The sequence below is a fragment of the Rattus norvegicus genome, chromosome 14 (assembly GCF_021556685.1).
Source record: "Rattus norvegicus strain SHRSP/BbbUtx chromosome 14, alternate assembly SHRSP_T2T, whole genome shotgun sequence".
Lineage (NCBI taxonomy): Eukaryota > Metazoa > Chordata > Mammalia > Rodentia > Muridae > Rattus > Rattus norvegicus.
Genome location: NC_141547.1, coordinates 81,829,481 through 81,846,992, shown reverse-complemented (window position 1 = coordinate 81,846,992; position 17,512 = coordinate 81,829,481). Strand labels below are relative to the sequence as shown.

The following is a 17,512-nucleotide window of genomic DNA, read 5'->3' as shown; positions in this document are numbered from 1 at the left end:
TTATTGGGAAGCCTGCTCCTGGACTCCAGGGCTGTTAATCTGCGAAAATGGAGACGAAGGAAAGTAGTTCCCGGATGGCAATAACCGCGCCCCTAAGTGACCACCCAGAGATGACGGCCACCGAGCGCTAAGGCAGGGCCTGTAACCACTAGGAGAGGCGAGTTCAGAGGTGTGTGTTTTGGGGGTGCGATTCCAACGTGAGCCGTTCCAGCCCCAACTCTCGGAATGTACATGGCGTCAGGATCTCGGCTCTATTAAATCTGCATCTGCGGCCTACGCCGGCGGACAATTCAATGAGGAAGCCGCTCTCTAGAGCTGTCGGCGATTGGTTGAGCTCGTGAAAGATGATTGGCCCTGGATTTCTTCCGCTCGGGCGGCCCGATGTCACGATTGGTGCAGACGCACAGCCGCTCCGCCTACTCCCGCGCGTAGCACGTCACTATCCGGCGTGCCCCGTACCCGCCTCCTCCGCTCGGCCGGCCCAAGATGGCGGTGCAGGAGTCGGCGGCCCAGCTGTCCATGACCCTGAAGGTGCAGGAGTACCCGACCCTCAAGGTGCGTTCTAGGTGCGGCTAGGGTCGCCACCGTATCTTCGGAGGGGTCGCGGGGGCGCAGTGGCTGGGTCGGCGCGGGAGTCGCTTCTGGAGGGACTGCACGGCCGGGGGCGGGGTCGGGGGCGGTGGGGCTGCGGCTCTCCAGCGCGGTGTGCATGGGCCGGGGCCTCCCGATGGGCCAGCGGGGACTTCTCGGTGTACTGTGACCTAGATGGCACGGGGCCGCAGGGTCAGAGGGCTTCCGAGGTCCGGGCGGCAGAGCCTGAGACCTGCCTTCCGCCCAGCCCTCAAAGCCTAGAGGCTGCGGGCCGTCCGAGTGGGGGCAGCGAAGCCACGGCCCAAGCGGCGGCGGGCACGGAGAACTAGGGGCCCTGGTCGTGGAGGTGGGTCGCGGCGCCCCCCCCTCCCCGGGCGTCCTTCCGGAAGCTCGGCCTGGGGCGTGGCGGGCATGCCTCTGGTGCTAATTAGGGGGCCAGTGGGGAACACTGGCGACCCGGTGGCACCCTGCCTCGCAGGGCGTCCCCATAACTCCAGCGCAGCTCCTGCCCTTGGTTTCCGGGGCGTGACCTTGGGTGGTCGCTGCGCCAGTGCGTTCCTTTAGGACAAACGTTCATCCCTGATAGAAGACTGGTAGTGGCTCTTCAAGTTACTAGAGGGTTGAATGGGACTGGATGGACTGCGGTGAAGCACCTGGGAAGAAATCCTTCAGAGAAAAAAATTCTGTCGTTCCAAGGAAGGCCGGCTTTGCCTTCGTGTTCTACATTCCTTTCCTGAGGTCTGGGCACCTTTTCTTCTGGAGCACTTGACACCTCATCCATCTCTGTGGTGACTTGAGTGGTCGCTTGGTGGTGGGTGGGTAGTTTATCTAAGGTTGTAGACTGCAGGTTCTAGGCTAGACTGCCTTCTGTGCTTAGAGAGACCCAGATTGTGTATGGGAGGCACCTGACTGCTGGTGTTCCCTTGTCAGATGTAAGCCCTAGGGAGCACTTGTTTTCCCCTGAGGGTGGAGTGAGTGAGTGCATATTGCACATGGAAGTCTCGGCATTCCCTGGGAAGGCATCTCTTGTCATTATCCCTGTGACATCTGACTGCTCTGAAGTAGTTTATCGTCACAGGAGGGCAGAAGCAAGGCCCGGCTGCTCTTCTTCCATAGTAGGTGGGCAGCCATATTTGATCAATGTTTTGTATCCTGTGTTTTATTTGGCCAAGGAAGGGAGCAAACATCACCAGTCTTTTTTTTTTTTTTTTTTTTTTTTTTCCAGATGTTCAGAATGTATGTTTTTGGTGGGTGGGGATAGGAGGTAGTTGTGACAGACCTAGGCCTTGTGCGTGCTAGGCTAAAAGCTCTGCTACTGAACTACACCCTCAGGCCTTTTTTTTGAGACAGGCTTCTGTAGGCCATGAACCAGGTGACTCTTAGCAATCCCATAGTTTCCTGGCACAGTTGACTTTCTGACAGCTGACAGATGGAGACACTGAAGCTTCCAGTGGTCTATAGTTGAGGACTTCTATCACTGGACTTGTAACCACTGACTTTCAGGCCTAGCCAGGACCTCCAGGCCTGTTGCAGGAAAGTTGCTGTGGGAGAGCAGGGTTATTTGTTCTGGCTGGTGAATTTGGGACTCACAGGCAGGAAGGGTTTCAGAGCTCCCTCCCTCTCTGGCTGACTGAATGCATTAGGCAGTGAACTGGATGGTCAGGGTTCCTCCAGTCTTCTGGGGACCAAGAATGCACTTTGCATTCCAAAGCTATTGCACAGCTTCTGGTGAAAACAATTGTGTGAATCCTCATGCAGGTACAGAGAGGTGATGGTGTCACTTAAACAGAATCACATCTCTTTCTTTTCTTTCTCCTTCTTTTCCTCTTTTCGAAGAACGGTAGTAAGCAAAGTTTTCGTGAGTGGAAATGCTACTCCCTCCCTGAAAAAGTAGGACCACGCCGGGTGCTTCGGATCCTCGCCTTACTTCTGTGCTTTGTTGACAGCATCGTTGCTTTGTATTGTTTTCCCTTCAGGTTATTGTTGTTTGGTTGGTTTTGTTCTTTGTTTTTTGAGGTCTCATGTAGCCTTAGCTGGCCTATAGCTCACTGGACAGCTAAGGATGACCTTGGATTTCTGATCCTCCTGACTCCTGAATGCTGGGTTTTCAGGCATTGTTACCACACCCACTTTGCGCAGTGATAGGTATCAAATCCAGGGCATTCTGCATGATTGGCAAGCATTCTGCCAACTGAGCTACACACGTAGCTCCATTTCCTGTACTTTTTCAAGAGTAATTGATGATCGGTACTTTATACTTTGATTCAGAAGTGTTTATTGACGGAGAATCAATACCAGAAGAGTGTGTTTGTGGTCAGCCTGAGGGTCCTGATGTATGTATGGCATGTGGGTTGGGGTCCCTCCCAGAAGTGAAGATTGGTGGCTGGAGGGCTCCTGAAAAGCAGTGGGAGCTGGAGTATGCTGGACAGGTTTTTAAATTTTTTAAGATTTATTCTTTGAAATTTTTATAATTTATATATGTTTGTTACTGACAGATTCTTCACCTGCCAAGCGAGGCCTCTTTGGATGTGCAGGCTTGGGAACTGGCAGGTGGACTTAAGCAGCACACCAAGATGTCTGGTTTTGCAGGCTGAGGTGCCTGGCAGCCTTGTCACTTTCCTGTAAGGGGTTACTGCTGGCATCCCCTGACCCTGGGCATGGTTCTTTTCTGTTCTGTGTTTCCTCCATAGTGGCGGCCTGGCACAGACTTCTTGATAAACCTTGGAACCTTTCAGCTTCATTATCCCAGTAGTGTCCCTAGCTTCTGCCCACCAGGTGTAGGAGTATCCCCAGAATTCCTCCAGACATTGCTAGGTTGCCTTGGATACAAAGTCAGCAGAATGAGGACCTCTGGACTGCATGTTGCTCTAGGGGACTTGTTCTGTGTTTTTCAGAGCTCTGGGAATGTAGTTCAAGAGACATCCTCTTGTATTCTGACTGCAACCTTTTTTTTCCTATTGAAGTCTGTCTGGTGCCAGATTGAAAGTGACAGACAGCCCTTTGTAGCAAGGGGAGACTAGGATTTGTTGACCCAGCATCATAAACTTAGATCCCATTTGAATTATTTTTTAAGCTTTTTGTTGTTGTTATAAAGGGAGATTTTACTTCTTTAAATTAGTCCACTGAAGAGATCATTCCATTAATATTCTACTTTTTTCCCCTTTCAGATAGCTGTAGCCTAGTGTTGTGCCACCTTCTCTGCTTGCCACCTAAATCAGGTGACAAGTGTCAGGACCTGAAGATATTGGGGTAGCTGGCCCTGGACCCCAGCTTCTTCCTGATCTCACCCTGGTAGTGTACCTTGATCTCTTTGGAGTCCAGTCAGGTTCCCAGCTTCCACAGTTCTCTCATACACAAGGACACTCGAGTGTACGTACACACACACACACACACACACACACACACACACACACATACACAGCTGCTGATGCTCTTCTGTGCTTTACAGAAACCTGGGTGTAGTATTCTCAAGCATAATCTTTGGTGTCCTTGAAGCTTTTCTTATAGAAATACTTCCTTGCCCTTTCCTGCCTTGCATTTGATAACAGACTGATTAACCAAATACTGCTTTGGAAATTCACAGCCTGAATTATCACAGAGAAAGTGTGAGTGCCCAGTACATGACCTGTATTAAACTTATAGAGCAGTTTTGCAAACCTGATGTTGGCTGGATTGGGAGGACATCAAGTGTGAGAGATGCTAATGACCATAGAAGTGTGACTTGGGACATGCACACACTACATATATAGACTATAGCCACTAGGTGGTGGCTATAAGGGAATCAAACTTGAGCCAGCTGTTCTCAGTGGGCAGGCTGTGTGATACTAAGGATACTTGATCCACTCTTTGCCCTCATAGGTACTTAGAACATTGTGATTTTGCTCATTTATCAAACCCTGCCACCTTTCAACACTCTGTGATCTGTCTGAAGCAGCCTCCTTTCTTTTCCTTTTAGACCCTGCCATTTGTCATCAATGGGCCAGCCTGAGCTCCTTCTGTTCTTTAGGACATGTGCCCTGATGCTTATGTCCTCTTCCCTCAGTCACCTTGTCTTTGATTTGTCAGATGTTTGAGTGATGTGTGTCCTATTGGCATACCTCTGTCTGTCCTAAAGGTGGATGCCTACTGAGTTTAGAAAGTGTAGTCTTGAATTCCTTGATAGCTGCCAGGTTTTGTTTTTTCAGAGTTATTGAATTAAACAGATTTGAGTTAGGAAAACAAAGTACTTTGTAATACATAGTTCTCTGTGGTAGGCGGACCATATTTGAGGCACTGCTCTGCTGAGGCAAGGGTGGCAAGGGACTTGAGCGGGCATATCCAGGAGGCTGCAGTACTACTGTAAAGCCCGGGCCTTAGGGACAAGCCTTGGCCTTCGCTGTGATAGCAGTTGTTGATGAATTTCCTATCAGGCCTCATGAGGACCCTCAGGTGTTATGAAAGGTACTTGTGTATTCTGTCCTCTTGGAATTCATACCCTGCCCAAGGAAAGCATTTAACCAATGAGTGTTAAAGATAACCAAGATGGGCGATATGGCTCAGCGGGTAAAGGCACCTGCTGACAAACATATGACCTGATTTTGATCCCTGGAAGCCTCGTGGTAGAAGAAGAAACCCAGTTCCTAAAAGTTGTAATGTGACCTCTCTGTATACACTCTGTGGCACTCATGTCCTCCCACACATGTACAGACATAAAAAATAACTTTTTAAAAAGATCTCAGTGAAGCCAAAGTGAAGTTGGGTAGTGGAAGGGGACTGGGCTCCTTTGACTGACTGTCAGCCAGTGATCCTGGAGATAATAGCTGGTGCTGTGAAGCCAAGTGGACTGTAAAGTCTCAGCTGACAGTGCCTCAGAAGGCACATAGGCCAACAGGGTGATAATGACTGGGATGACCTAGTCAGTAGTGTGCGGCCCTAGGCCTAGGAGAAAGGAGACTGACCAGCATCTATAGCTGGTGTGTGTATCCATCTGGGGACATCCCATGACTGCCACTAGTCTCATGGGACTCAATGTCACTGAGTTCAGGTTCTGCCAGTGGTGGTGTGTGGTGTGTATTGCTACAGACTCTTTAGGCATAGGAGCCATTCCTTTGAAAATTTGAAAGGAATTATTTCCTGTTGTAACAACTAGTAACTGTCTGACAGAATGTGACTGCAGGGAGAGAATACTGACCTGGCTTTACATGTCTGATTGTGACCCTCTGGTGCTACCCAGCCAGGCTACCTTCCCTCTTATCCTGTTTGTTGGTTTTGAGGCAATGTCTCTGTAGTTCTGGCTGTCCTGTAACTTGCTTTGTAGACCAGGCTGCCTTTGAACTCAGAGATCCACTTCTGGCTCCCAAGTAGTGAGATTAAAGGCATGCCCCGCCACACCCAGCCTCTTCTGCTGTCCTTTGAGATACTCTTTCCTACTCTTCTGTCTTTTTAGACCTTTACCAGCCCAGTTGTCCTTGTGTATCATGACAGTTATGGGTACCACATGCCCTACATTAACCCTATAAGGCTTCTACTTGTGTTTCTTCCTGCTTTCCTATTGCACTTGCCCAGCTCCCACCTTATTGGGGTGGTCTGTTAGTATGTAGACAGCAGCTATTGCTGCTCTCTCCACCTTCTCCTCCTTTCCCCTTCATACTGCTCTGCCACCCCTCTCTCCAGGTTTTCTTCATTCCATTCTGGGTGTCTATAGGTACCTTTACTATGTCTCCACAATCTCAAATCTTTTTTTTTTTTTTTTTCTTTTTCCGGAGCTGGGGACCAAACCCAGGGCCTTGCGCTTGCTAGGCAAGCGCTTTACCACTGAGCTAAATCCCCAACCCCAATCTCAAATCTTTTTGCTTGCTCTTTGGTGTCACTAGTTAACCTTGAGAGGTGGCCTTAGTGCTTGATCTCAGGCTTCTGCCTCCAGCTAGGCTTCTTAAGTTCTCATGTAGTGGCCAGCCACCCAGTGTATGTTTCTTTGGTTATCTGAGAGGTAGGTCAGGAGTGCCACTTGCAAAATGAGCAATAGATTCTGGCCTTGAAGCCTCAGACCCACTACTTACCATCCTAATTGAAGACAGTCTCTTCTGGATTTGTTCCATGGCAGGCTACAGCCCCTAGGTTGTCTCCCTACCCTCTAAGCACACATGGAGTCACACCTCCAAGTCTCCTGTCCTCTTGATCTTTAAGATCCTTAGTTAATAGCAGCTGCTGGGAGACGGGCTTCATGTCTAGGTGGGAGGGCTTCATGTCTAGGTGGGAGGTCGAGAACACTGCTGTGCCTTCTGACCAGCTCTGCAGGGGGCCTTCCTTCCAGAATTCCTGCAGAACATTTATAAACACAGACTGGCTACATCTAGACTTACAGAACCTGGAGTACGTAGCCCACTTGTAGCTTATTGTTGCCCACATAACATAAAGGTTTGTGGTCATTTCTTACCCTGTTTTTGTTTTTAAATTCCCATTTGTTTGTTTTGAGATAGTCTCTCTCTATATAGCTCTGGCTGTTCTGGAAGTTACCATGTAGACCAGGCTGGCCTAAAACTCAGAGATCTGCCTAACTCTGCCTCCTGAGTGCTGGGATTAAGGGCTTGCACCTCTGCATCCTCCTTATTTACTAATTTTTAAAGGTTTACTTGTAATTAGATGTGTGTCTGCATGTAGGTATGTGCTTATGGGTGCAGATGACTTGAGGAGGCCAGAGGTGTCGTCTCTGGAGCTAGAGTTGCACTTTGAGCTGCCTGGAGTGGGTGCCGGGAACCAAACTCCAGATCCTCTAGGGCAACACATGCTCTTAACCCTTGAACCATGTCTCTAGCCTCCCATCCCTTCCCTGTTTTGGTTTCTTTATTAAAAACCAAATTATCAATAATATAATTCAACAGGATTATCTACACTTGTGAATGTTTTCCTTTCTTTCTGTTAGGCGTCTCCTTTAGAATATGTTTCGGTCACTGCTGTGTCCTAGCACATCCCAAGTACCTGGCACAGAGTCATGATAAACAGCCATTGGCTAAATGAATTTCTCCATTGTCTGGTTGGAAAATTCCTTAAAACTTAGAGTCACTTTTGTTCACTTCTTGAATTCCAGCATGCTTTTCTAGGCAGGCATGTCCCTTCTTTGTTTCCTAGAATCAGTCTTCTAACCCACTCCTGCCTGATTGCAACATCGGCCTCCCTCCCGTCCATACAGGTCGGATAAATTCCACCCTAGAGTCAACCATCTCTGGACTCCGCATTGGCTCAGCAGTTGCCCCCACTTCTGAGGGCCCTGGTGGCTCCTTTGGAGGGTTCCTTGCTTTCTTGTAGTTCTCTTTTCACCTTCAACTCCTGTGCCTGGGCCACCCCATGGGCTGTGCTCATGGTTGGTTCTCCTTTGTGACCTGTTTGCCTATACTCATTGCCTTGTTCCAGTGACTAGAAATAAGTCATCTGTCCCCTACCCTGCTCATCTGTCCCCTACCCTGCTCATCTTCATCCCTGACAATTAAATGATGTACTAATACTGGCTCCTGTCTAGTTATCCAGCGAGCAAAGTGTCACGTTCTCTCTCTCTCTCTCTCTCTGACAACTGTCTTTAAAGTAGCTTTTCCTCTGTTTTTGCTCATATTGTCCCTGGCCATGCTGTTGCTAGGGCCACTGGGCAACCTTATAGGGCTCAGACCCTTTGACCATATGTCCATTCACAGGAACCTGCTAACATATCCTGGTGTCCATCTTGACCTTTCGAAGCTAGTGACTTCTCTGTAGTCTTGAGGCACATTCTTGTTTGACTTCCACAGTAGTTAATTGCCCAGCTTTCCCAGGCTCACAGCCAACTCTCATTCTTCATTATTAAACTATCTGCAGAATACTGGAACAGCACCCAAGCTTGACCCTGGTAGTTGGATTCCTGGTGATCACATGAGTCTGTGGACTTAAAAGGGATTATCTATCTACATGGCTGATGTGCCCTAGAACCCTGTTCTGGGAACCTGAAAAGCATTACCTTGAACTCTGTAAGGTGCTTAGTTTAGCATGGTTAAAATGAAACATTTTTTAAATGATTTTTAAATTTTTATTATTATGTGCATTAGTGTTTTGCCTACATGTATGTCTGTGTCGGGTATTGGATGACCAGGAACTGGAGACAGTTGTGAGCTGCCTTGTGGGCGCTGAGAATGGAACCTGGGTCTTCTGGAAGAGCAGCCAGCGCTGTTAACCACTGAACCATCTCTCCAGCCCCTAAAGTGGAACTTCTAAATCTCTGTGTTACTTTTGAAAGAGGGTCTTACAGTATGGGTAGGAGAGAAACTCTTGAGATTGCCATCCCCTTACTCAACTGCCAACAGTTCACAGCTGCTGCTAGGGGAAATAGAATCATTCTTCTTTATAGGTGTGGTCTCTGGTAACCTAGGCTAGCCCTAACTCTTCAATCTTACTGCCTTGGATGCCTGAGTGCTAGGGTTTTTCGGGTTCTGCTATCTTGGTTTAAGCTTTGATCTAATTGCCTTCTCCAAAACCAACTCCCACCTTCCTCCTACAATAAAGGACAGCCCCTGGGTCCAGAAATTTGGAGGAAGCTTGACCTTAACCCTGTTCCTACACCTGTTCTTCGATATATTTTATGAGCACCTGAGTGGGAACCTCCTACCCTGTCACTTGCTGCTGCCATGTGTGGATGGATTGGTTTCATCTCTGTCAAGTGGATGTGGCCTCCCAGGTGGTTGCTCCTTCTACCTCTGCTCGTCATATCCTTTTGCAGATAGCTAACAGTTCATAGGCCATATGGTTTGCCTGGTGGTTCCATAAGTAAAGGTCAAGAGTTTTAAGAGGAGTCAGCCCTGCTCTTCATGATGCCTTTCCTCTACTGCCACAACAACCTCTCTTCCTGCAGATGTCCCTCAGCCCTCTGTTCTATCTCCTGGATTCTCATTTGTGTCACCCACTGAAATGGCAATTCTGCTTCTTTCTGCCTTCTCCTCCTACAACCAGTACTTTATCCACTGCACTGTGTTGCTCATGGAAGCTCTGCTGAAGGGTAAAGGTAATTCTAAGTATTATTCTGGCCATTCTACCAGTGTAGTGGCACAAGGCTCAGAAAACATCAAGAAGCACTCATCAGCACACCACAGTATGGTTACCTGCACAGGACCTGCAGAAAATCGAAGACTCGGACTTCCAGCATGGATAGGGTAGAACTCTTGAGGTCCCAACTCCTTACTCAGGAGCCACTGGAGATCAGTAGCTCCTGGGAAAGTAGAAGCATTCTTTGTAGTTGTGGCCATTGGTGGGTTTCCCACTCTCCATTGGATGGCCCAGCGCCCATGCATGTATTGGCAGCACTTACTGGATTTACTTGGTTATGAGGGATGAAAGAAGGAGGAAAATTGAGATGAGTGTATTGTATTGTATTGTATTGTATTGTATTGTATTGTATTGTATTGTATTGGGGGCTAAGGTCAGCGTGCAGTGGGAGGTGGCTATGATCTTATTTCATGTATGCATGTAAGAAGTCCTATAGGAATTTTAAAAGAGTAGTCCAGGCAGAGCAGGGGTCATCTGCTGAAGGATGAGTGTATGGATGAGTGAAGGATGTCTAAGGATGTGCAATATGAGTGGCTCAAACAGCATCTGGAGAAGAGCGAGACAAAGCTAGTGAGGTGGGCAGCTGGGAAGGACCTTCAGTGGACCCTTTGCGGAGTCCTGATTTCATATCGGAAGAACTCCAAACATGCAAATGTTTGTTAATATTCCCAGTCCTCATCCCTCTCCAGATAGAAGATAGATCTCTGACTCATCCTAGCTGGGCAGGACCCTGTAGCAGGTTCTGGCCAATGTGCTATAGTCTCATTTTCCAGGGCCAGGGCCTACAATGGTCTGATTCTCAAAGTCATTCTGCTAGGATGTCCGGCTTTACAGACCTTGGCTGCAAATGAGAAAACAACCAATACTTAAAAAGAAAGTACAGGGGCTGGGGATTTAGCTCAGTGGTAGAGCGCTTACCTAGGAAGCGCAAGGCCCTGGGTTCGGTCCCCAGCTCCGAAAAAAAGAACAAAAAAAAAAAAAAAAAAAAGAAAAGAAAGTACATCAGTGGTGGCCAGACGAGGAGAAATAGAGTTATAACAATATAATTGTGAGCTTAAAAGCATGTTTTGAAAAGAGATTGTGATAGTAAATGCAGTTTTTTGTAAACAAGAAAAGCTAAAGAATCATAGTTGCTAGATGAATGAACTTGAAGGATGAATAATATCTCAGTAAAGGTGTTGGAAAAACAAAATGGGCAAAATGAAGTAGAAGTTAGATACAACTGTTAGGAACGTTTAGTGGGGAGCTGGAGAGATAGTTTAACAGGGCACTTGCTTTTGTAGAGGTACCCACATGGCAGCTAAAAACCATCTGTACCTCCAGTTCTAGGCAGTCTGATGTCTTCTTGTGACCTCCAAGGGCAAGCACACACTCCTGGCAAGCAGAACACCCATACACATTTAAAACAACAACAACAATACAACAAAACTTTTAAAATAAAGTTTAGTGGTCAGCTGGTCATGCAGTAGGCACTGAGCTCAGCCACTGCCCTCTGTACCGTCAGTGGCCAGTTGTGTCATATCCTGAGGAGATGTCTGTCCACAACAACATGCCAGTTGGAAGAAGTGGCCAGCATGAACCTTGAGCTGGCAGTGATGACACTGAAAGAGCCTGAGAGAGGGCACAGCTGGTGGAAGACGGGCAGTAGTAGTGTGTGTCTTGCTACCGTGTGGAGGTGGTAGTGATGCCTGTACATGTTGTGCATTGGACAGAGCTTTTTACTTAGAACAAGAGAAACACCAAGAAGAGCAGAACCGTATTGACCAGGCACTTGGGACTGCAGGTGGGCTGTGTTACCTGCGTACCGAGTGTGAGCCTCACTCATGTGAGTTGTCACTGGTGCATTAAGACTTGGCTTAGGTTGGATCACTGCGTTGAGTCAAGGATGACCACACGAGACTGGCTGTGGTGCCTTTTGGTGTCATGCCATGCCACCTTTAGCAGAGTGTACTACGCTGCATTGTGCGCTGTCTGTGTTACTCTGCTTGGGTTTTCTCAAATGGACTGCTGGCATAGAACAGGTCTGTGAGACCAGTGAGTTAAAGATGGACATGAAGCAGGGCCTAGGAAAAAGGAGCCGTGATGTCGATGGCTCTCCTTTCATCTTGATCTTCATCAGCCACACTGTATTATGGCTTTCTAGAATTAGACAAGAAACGCAGTTTTTTAAAGAAGTACACTTGAAGTAGGGGTTAGATGGTTGCTATCTGTGTGGGTTGTGTGACCATACCTGGGGGAGAAGCTTTGTGTAGCACAGAGCTTCTGTGATTGGTAGAGATGGGATTGTATGCCTCTCTAGGGCATAGCCTCCTCCTCAGAAGGTAAGGTTGACGTCTTAGCAAATGCTTAGAATGCTTATTCTGAGGCTTTTTTTAAGATTATTAATTTTATGCGAATGAATGTTTGCCTGCATACATGTATATCCCTGTGGAGGTCAGAAGAGGGCATTGGATCCGTTGGAACTGGAATTAGAGAGGCTGTGAGCCACCAAATGAGTGACAGGAACTAAACTCAGGTCCTCTGGAAGAAGAGGTAAGTGCTTTTACCCTTTGAACTATCACTCCAGTCCCCTTGTGGCTTCTTAATTGTGAACAGTAAACACCTCATGTCATCCAAAAGCAAAACTAACCAAGCAAGCCCTTTCCTTCCTGTACTAGTGGAAATGGCTAGAAACACAATGACAAGCTAAAGCACCCTTTTTTGGCCATGGCAGTGGGGGTGGGGAGTGTTCAGCAGATAATGTCAGAAAACTCAAGGCAAGTATGGAGACAGCTTGAGGGAAAGAGGCCCTGAAGTAGCTGACACTGTGAACGTGCTGCTTGGCAGGTGGAAGAGCAAGCTGCTGCTTTCAGGGCTCAGCAGATCATGTGCGCTTGACTGGGCTACACTGAGGATGTCTGGTGAGTCCAGCAGCTAACCAGAGAGAGCCTGGCTTTAATTAAGAGTTATCACATGGGGCTGGGGGCTGGGGCAACGGCTCAGAGGTTAAGAGCAGCTGTCACTACAGAACACCTAAGTTCAGTTTCCGACACCCACATGGTGGCTCACAGCCATCAGTGGACATGCCCGTGGTGCGTGCAGGCAAAACACTAATACACATAAACAAATCTTTGGTTCATTTTTTTTTTTTTTTTGAGACTCTGTAGCCCTGTAGCCCTGACTGTCCTTGAATTTGTTCTGTAGACCAGGCTAGCCTCCAGCTCATCCTCCTGTCTCCCAAATGCTTAGAATAAATAGATCTTTTATTAAAAAAAAAAAAAGTAAAAAAATTGTCACTGACTCCTGCTGCTACCCAGACATGTTGAGAGATACCAAGTATATCTATTAAGTGTAAAATATTTTAGATATTTAGCTCAAGCAGATAAAATAAGACTAAATTGAAACTCATATAGTCTTCTAAAGAGTCCTCCAAATACAAACTAAGAATTGATTCAAATGGATAAGAAAGAGTAGGGCCTTTCTGTAGAGAGCTGATGGGGGTACAAACAGATGTCAGAGAGGAAAATGTATTGAGTTGAAATATTTTTTATACATTAAAAGCAATAACTGTAATGACCCTGTAACACTCAAAGACAGTTGTTTAAAACTTTCCAATTGCCTGGAAGAGTCCAATATTGGATAGCCTTACTGGTGAATCCTAGTAGATAATTTTAAAGGGGGTCATCAACTCTACACAGACTTTCCTAAGAAATGAGGAAGAGGGGCCACTTTTTTTTTTAAAGATTTATTTATTTTATGCATAAGAGTACACTGTAGCTATTTTCAGACACACCAGAAGAGAGCATCAGATCCCATTACAGATGGTTGTGAGCCACCATGTGGTTGCTGGGAATTGAATTCAGGACCTCTGGAAGAGCAGTCAGAGTGCTCTTAACCACTGAGCCATCTCTCCAGCCCCGAGGGGTCACTTTTTACCTCATTTTTGTGAGCTTAGTATTATCCATAGCAAAATCAGACAGTAACACATGGAAACTGTAGACCCGTGTTTTTATAAATGACTACATGCTGAAGCCCTCAGCAGTGTCTACATCTAAGCAAGGCGGTAATCCGAGCACTTGGGAAGTGGAGATCCAAAAATCAGACTGTGAAGTCTGAAGTTAGTCTGAACTGACACGCCTCAAAACACCAAGTGAAAATTACCCCAGGAATGCAAATTTTGTTCAACTTGTGGAAGTCAGTATAATTCACATATTATTGGAATAAAGGACAAAGACCACATGACCAACTAAATAAATATAGAAAAAGCACTTGACAAAGTAATACCTATTAAAGATAAAAATACCAACTTCCTCAACCTTATAAAGGACTGCTTAAAAAGCATACCAGCATAACACCTAGTGGTCAGAAATGAAAGCTTCCCCTAAGGTCAGCAACAACACAGATACCACTCCTCACCACGCGTACTTACCCTTGGCCTGCAGGTTGTAGCTGGTGCAGACAGACAGGGAGGCCAAGGCTTCCAGATCAGAAAGAAAGAAGTAAAATTGTTTATAGATGGCATGCTCGTGGGCACCTAATGCACATCAACACACAATTAGACTTAATAATAGTTCATCAGTATTGCAGAGTATAAAAGCAGTATATAAAAGTAAGTTTTATTTCTGTACACTAGAAGTGACCACCCTAAAAGAAATTGAGTAATTTTGATTTACTGTAGCACAAAAATAATACAACATGTAGGAATACAGTATTGTTAGGTTAGCATTACTTCCTAACTAATGCCCAGGGATAGTGTGAGCTGCGTCAGAATCTCAGTTCCCGCACCCCCACCCCTGAGATTGGCAAGCTGCTTGTAAATCCACAATGAGTCAGGAACCCAAACTCGCCAAGATAACCTCATAAACAGTGGTTGTAGAACTTGGAGTTTTGGATTTCAAAACTCCTTATGGAGGTGTGACCAGGTGATATTAGCAAAAGAATTGACAAATCTACCCAAATTGAGGGTGGGCATTTGTTTATTCTGCATTGCTGAGGTCTGAGGTTTGAATCCTACACCTTATAGTACAAGCCAGGCACTGTGCTGTTACTGCACTACACAGCCAACTTTTAACCATACATTAATAGTAATTAGCCTGTGACAGGTGTTTGAAGATGACAGATCAAAAGTAGTGTTTTTACTTGTGCTGAGACATCTGGGCTTTTACAAAGTGCAGTTGGGTCCCTACATCACATCGAACACAAAAACTAAAAGTGAAAGAACGAGATGAAAGATCTGAAATTAAAAAAGCTTCTAGAAAGCTATAACAATATAAAAGATAACTCTGACCTTGGATTAGTCTGGATTCTCAGCCCCTGAGCACAGAAGCTTGGGTGAAAGGCTGCTCAGTGGGAGTGTGAACTCAGAAGCCTGGGTTCAGAGCGAGTGTCCGTCTCCATCCCCAGACAGTACATGCTGAAGGCCCAGGCCTTGAGCTGTGGCCTTTGAGAGATGGTTGGGTTGGACTTGGGACCGAGCCCCAGTGATGCTCTTAGGGTTTTGTATTGTTGAGACAGATTTTTCTGCAGTTCAGGCTGGTCCTAAAATGTGTTTTATGTCCAAGGATGATGAAATTTTTAAAGTTTGATTGCATTTTTTACTTTAAACATGTTTCTTTTGAGTTTTATTTTAACCCCTTGTTCTATAGTTTGAGGTTTTTTGTTTGTTTGTTTAGGGTTTTTTGTTTATTTGATTGTTTGTTTTGGACACAGGGTTTCTTTGTGTGGCCTTGGCTGTCCTGGAGGTTAGCTTTATAGAGAAGGCTGGCCTTGAACTCAGCAGAGATCTGCCTGCCTCTTCCTCCTGAGTACCAGGATTAGTGGTGTATACCACCACTGCTAGGCCAATTTGAAAATTTTAAACATTTTAACATGTTATGTATATGTGTGTGAGTATCTTGCCTGTATTTATGTAAGTATACCACATCTGTGCCCAGTGTCTGGAGTCTAGAAGAGTGTGGGATCCTCTACAGCTGGATAGGGACAGTTAGAAGTCACCACACATTGGTGTGGCAAGTGATCGTAACCGTATTCTTCGATGTATTCAGACACATATATATTTGTTCATTTTCACCCACTACCCTCTTATCCTATCAAATGTATCTTCTTTGCAACAAGTCCCCCTACTTTGTTTTATATTTTTGTGAACCAGTGAGTTTAATTTAGAGTTGCTTGCATGAGCATGGGTGGGAATTATTTACTGGAGCATAGGCAGTGGTGGCTATACCACTAAAGAAAGTGACACCCGCTCCTGCAGCAACCTCTAATTGCCAGTGGCTCCTCATGGAGTGGTAGGGCTTCATGGGCCTCTTCCCAGTCTGTGATGGAATATTAATGGGCCCCATCTTGTGCAGGTAACCACAGCACTCTTCCCCATCTTGTGACTCTTACATTCTCTCTACTCCTTCTTCAGTGTTCCTTGAGCTGTGGAGGGGGTGACACAGATGTCCCATTTGGCCCAGTACACAACAGTCATATACTCTGAGCACTTTGGTCAGTTATGAGTCTTTGCATTAACTGTTGCTAGCTTCAAAGAGAAGCTTGTCTGACCAGGACTGAGAACAGTGCTAGACTATAGTTATGAATACTTAGAAGGCAGCTTGACAGCATGGCCATTTAGCAAGACAGCTATAGAAAGTTTCCTACTAGGAAACAAGCTATAAGCGTTTGACCAGATTTAGAGTGCTAAATGTCAATTCCTTCCGTGCAGTGGGGCTAAAAATCCAATCAGAAAGTAGTGAGCTATCGTAGCTAACGTTCACACCACTACTGCAACAGTGGTCAGATCTTTCCTGGCAGGGAGGTAGTGTAGCACACGGGTTCCACAACTGAGTAAGTCTATCCATGACTGTTTTTCTTCTCTTAGCAAGCAAGCTGTGTGATATGATAGCTAGCCAGTAAGAAGGAAGCTTCCAGCTCATTTCTATCTTGATTTTCTATGTTCTGCCACCAGAGATAGCCATGAGCAATGGGAATAGAGCCTGTATTGTTTTAGGGACCTCTGGGACTTCCCTGGTCAACAACTCGGGAGGTATCCCACATCTGGCACAGGAATTTTCATTTAATAATCTGTGGCTTTGGGAGCAGTAGTATTCACCCATACCAAGTGACTACATTCAAAGTGACTACAGTGACATGGTTATGAAAACACTCTCCAAGTAGATAGTAGTAATGATTCCACAACCTTGCCATTACCTTTTAATGGGGGAAGTTAAAGTTTGTGAATTATATAAATAAAAATAACGTATTTCTTTATTTGTTTCTCTTTTTCTTTTTTTGTAGTAAGGGCAGCTTTACTGACAACTGAACAGGGGACAGCATGGCCAGATACGTTGTTTGGCTGGAGTACATAGCTCTGTATGATAAGTTGTTTGCAGAATAGGTCTGTGGAGTGACAGTGGGGTCAAGAAACCAGGCTGGTCTGTGGCTCGCATCACATTTGCTACACGTGTGGCCCTTGCACATCAGTGATGTGAGTCCCAGACGGTGAGGAGTTACCCAGCACATACATGTACTACCCTCAGTCGGGGAAGTTATGAACACTGGGAATGTTATATGCTCTGAATTAAGAGGACTCTGCTTTTAAAGACATAGTACAAAGATGGGGAAAACCCAATTTTATTGTATCTAAATTAAAGTATCTGGATTGCATTGAATTAAAATACATTAAGAAGGAATTTCATTTCCCTACCGGGGAGTGTTGGTGCACACCTTTAATACCAGCACTTGGGAGGCAGAGACAGATGCCTGTGAGTTCAAGGCCATCCTGGCCTACACTGCAAGATCTAAGAGAGCCAAGGCTACACAGAGAAAGCCTGTATGGAAGGGGGAAGCAGGGGGTGTGGAATTCACTTCCCTGCCCTGCAGACAGCCTTGCAGTATAGCCCAGGACAGCCTCAAGTTT

General features: G+C 46.1%; 1 protein-coding gene across 2 annotated transcripts in view; it reads left to right on the top strand.

The window, feature by feature from the left end:
* The first annotated feature begins 453 nt into the window (after positions 1-453).
* The window catches only part of Maea (macrophage erythroblast attacher, E3 ubiquitin ligase), a 33,425-nt gene continuing 16,366 nt past the window's right edge, over positions 454-17,512 (top strand). The window contains exon 1 of one of the 2 annotated variants that reach the window (NM_001008319.2): positions 454-555. In NM_001008319.2, coding sequence (NP_001008320.2) covers positions 487-555 — 69 coding nt within the window. In that variant the 5' untranslated portion in view covers positions 454-486. Of the gene's footprint in view, positions 938-17,512 lie in introns of both variants that reach the window. The other variant, XM_087582749.1, reaches the window with a different exon arrangement.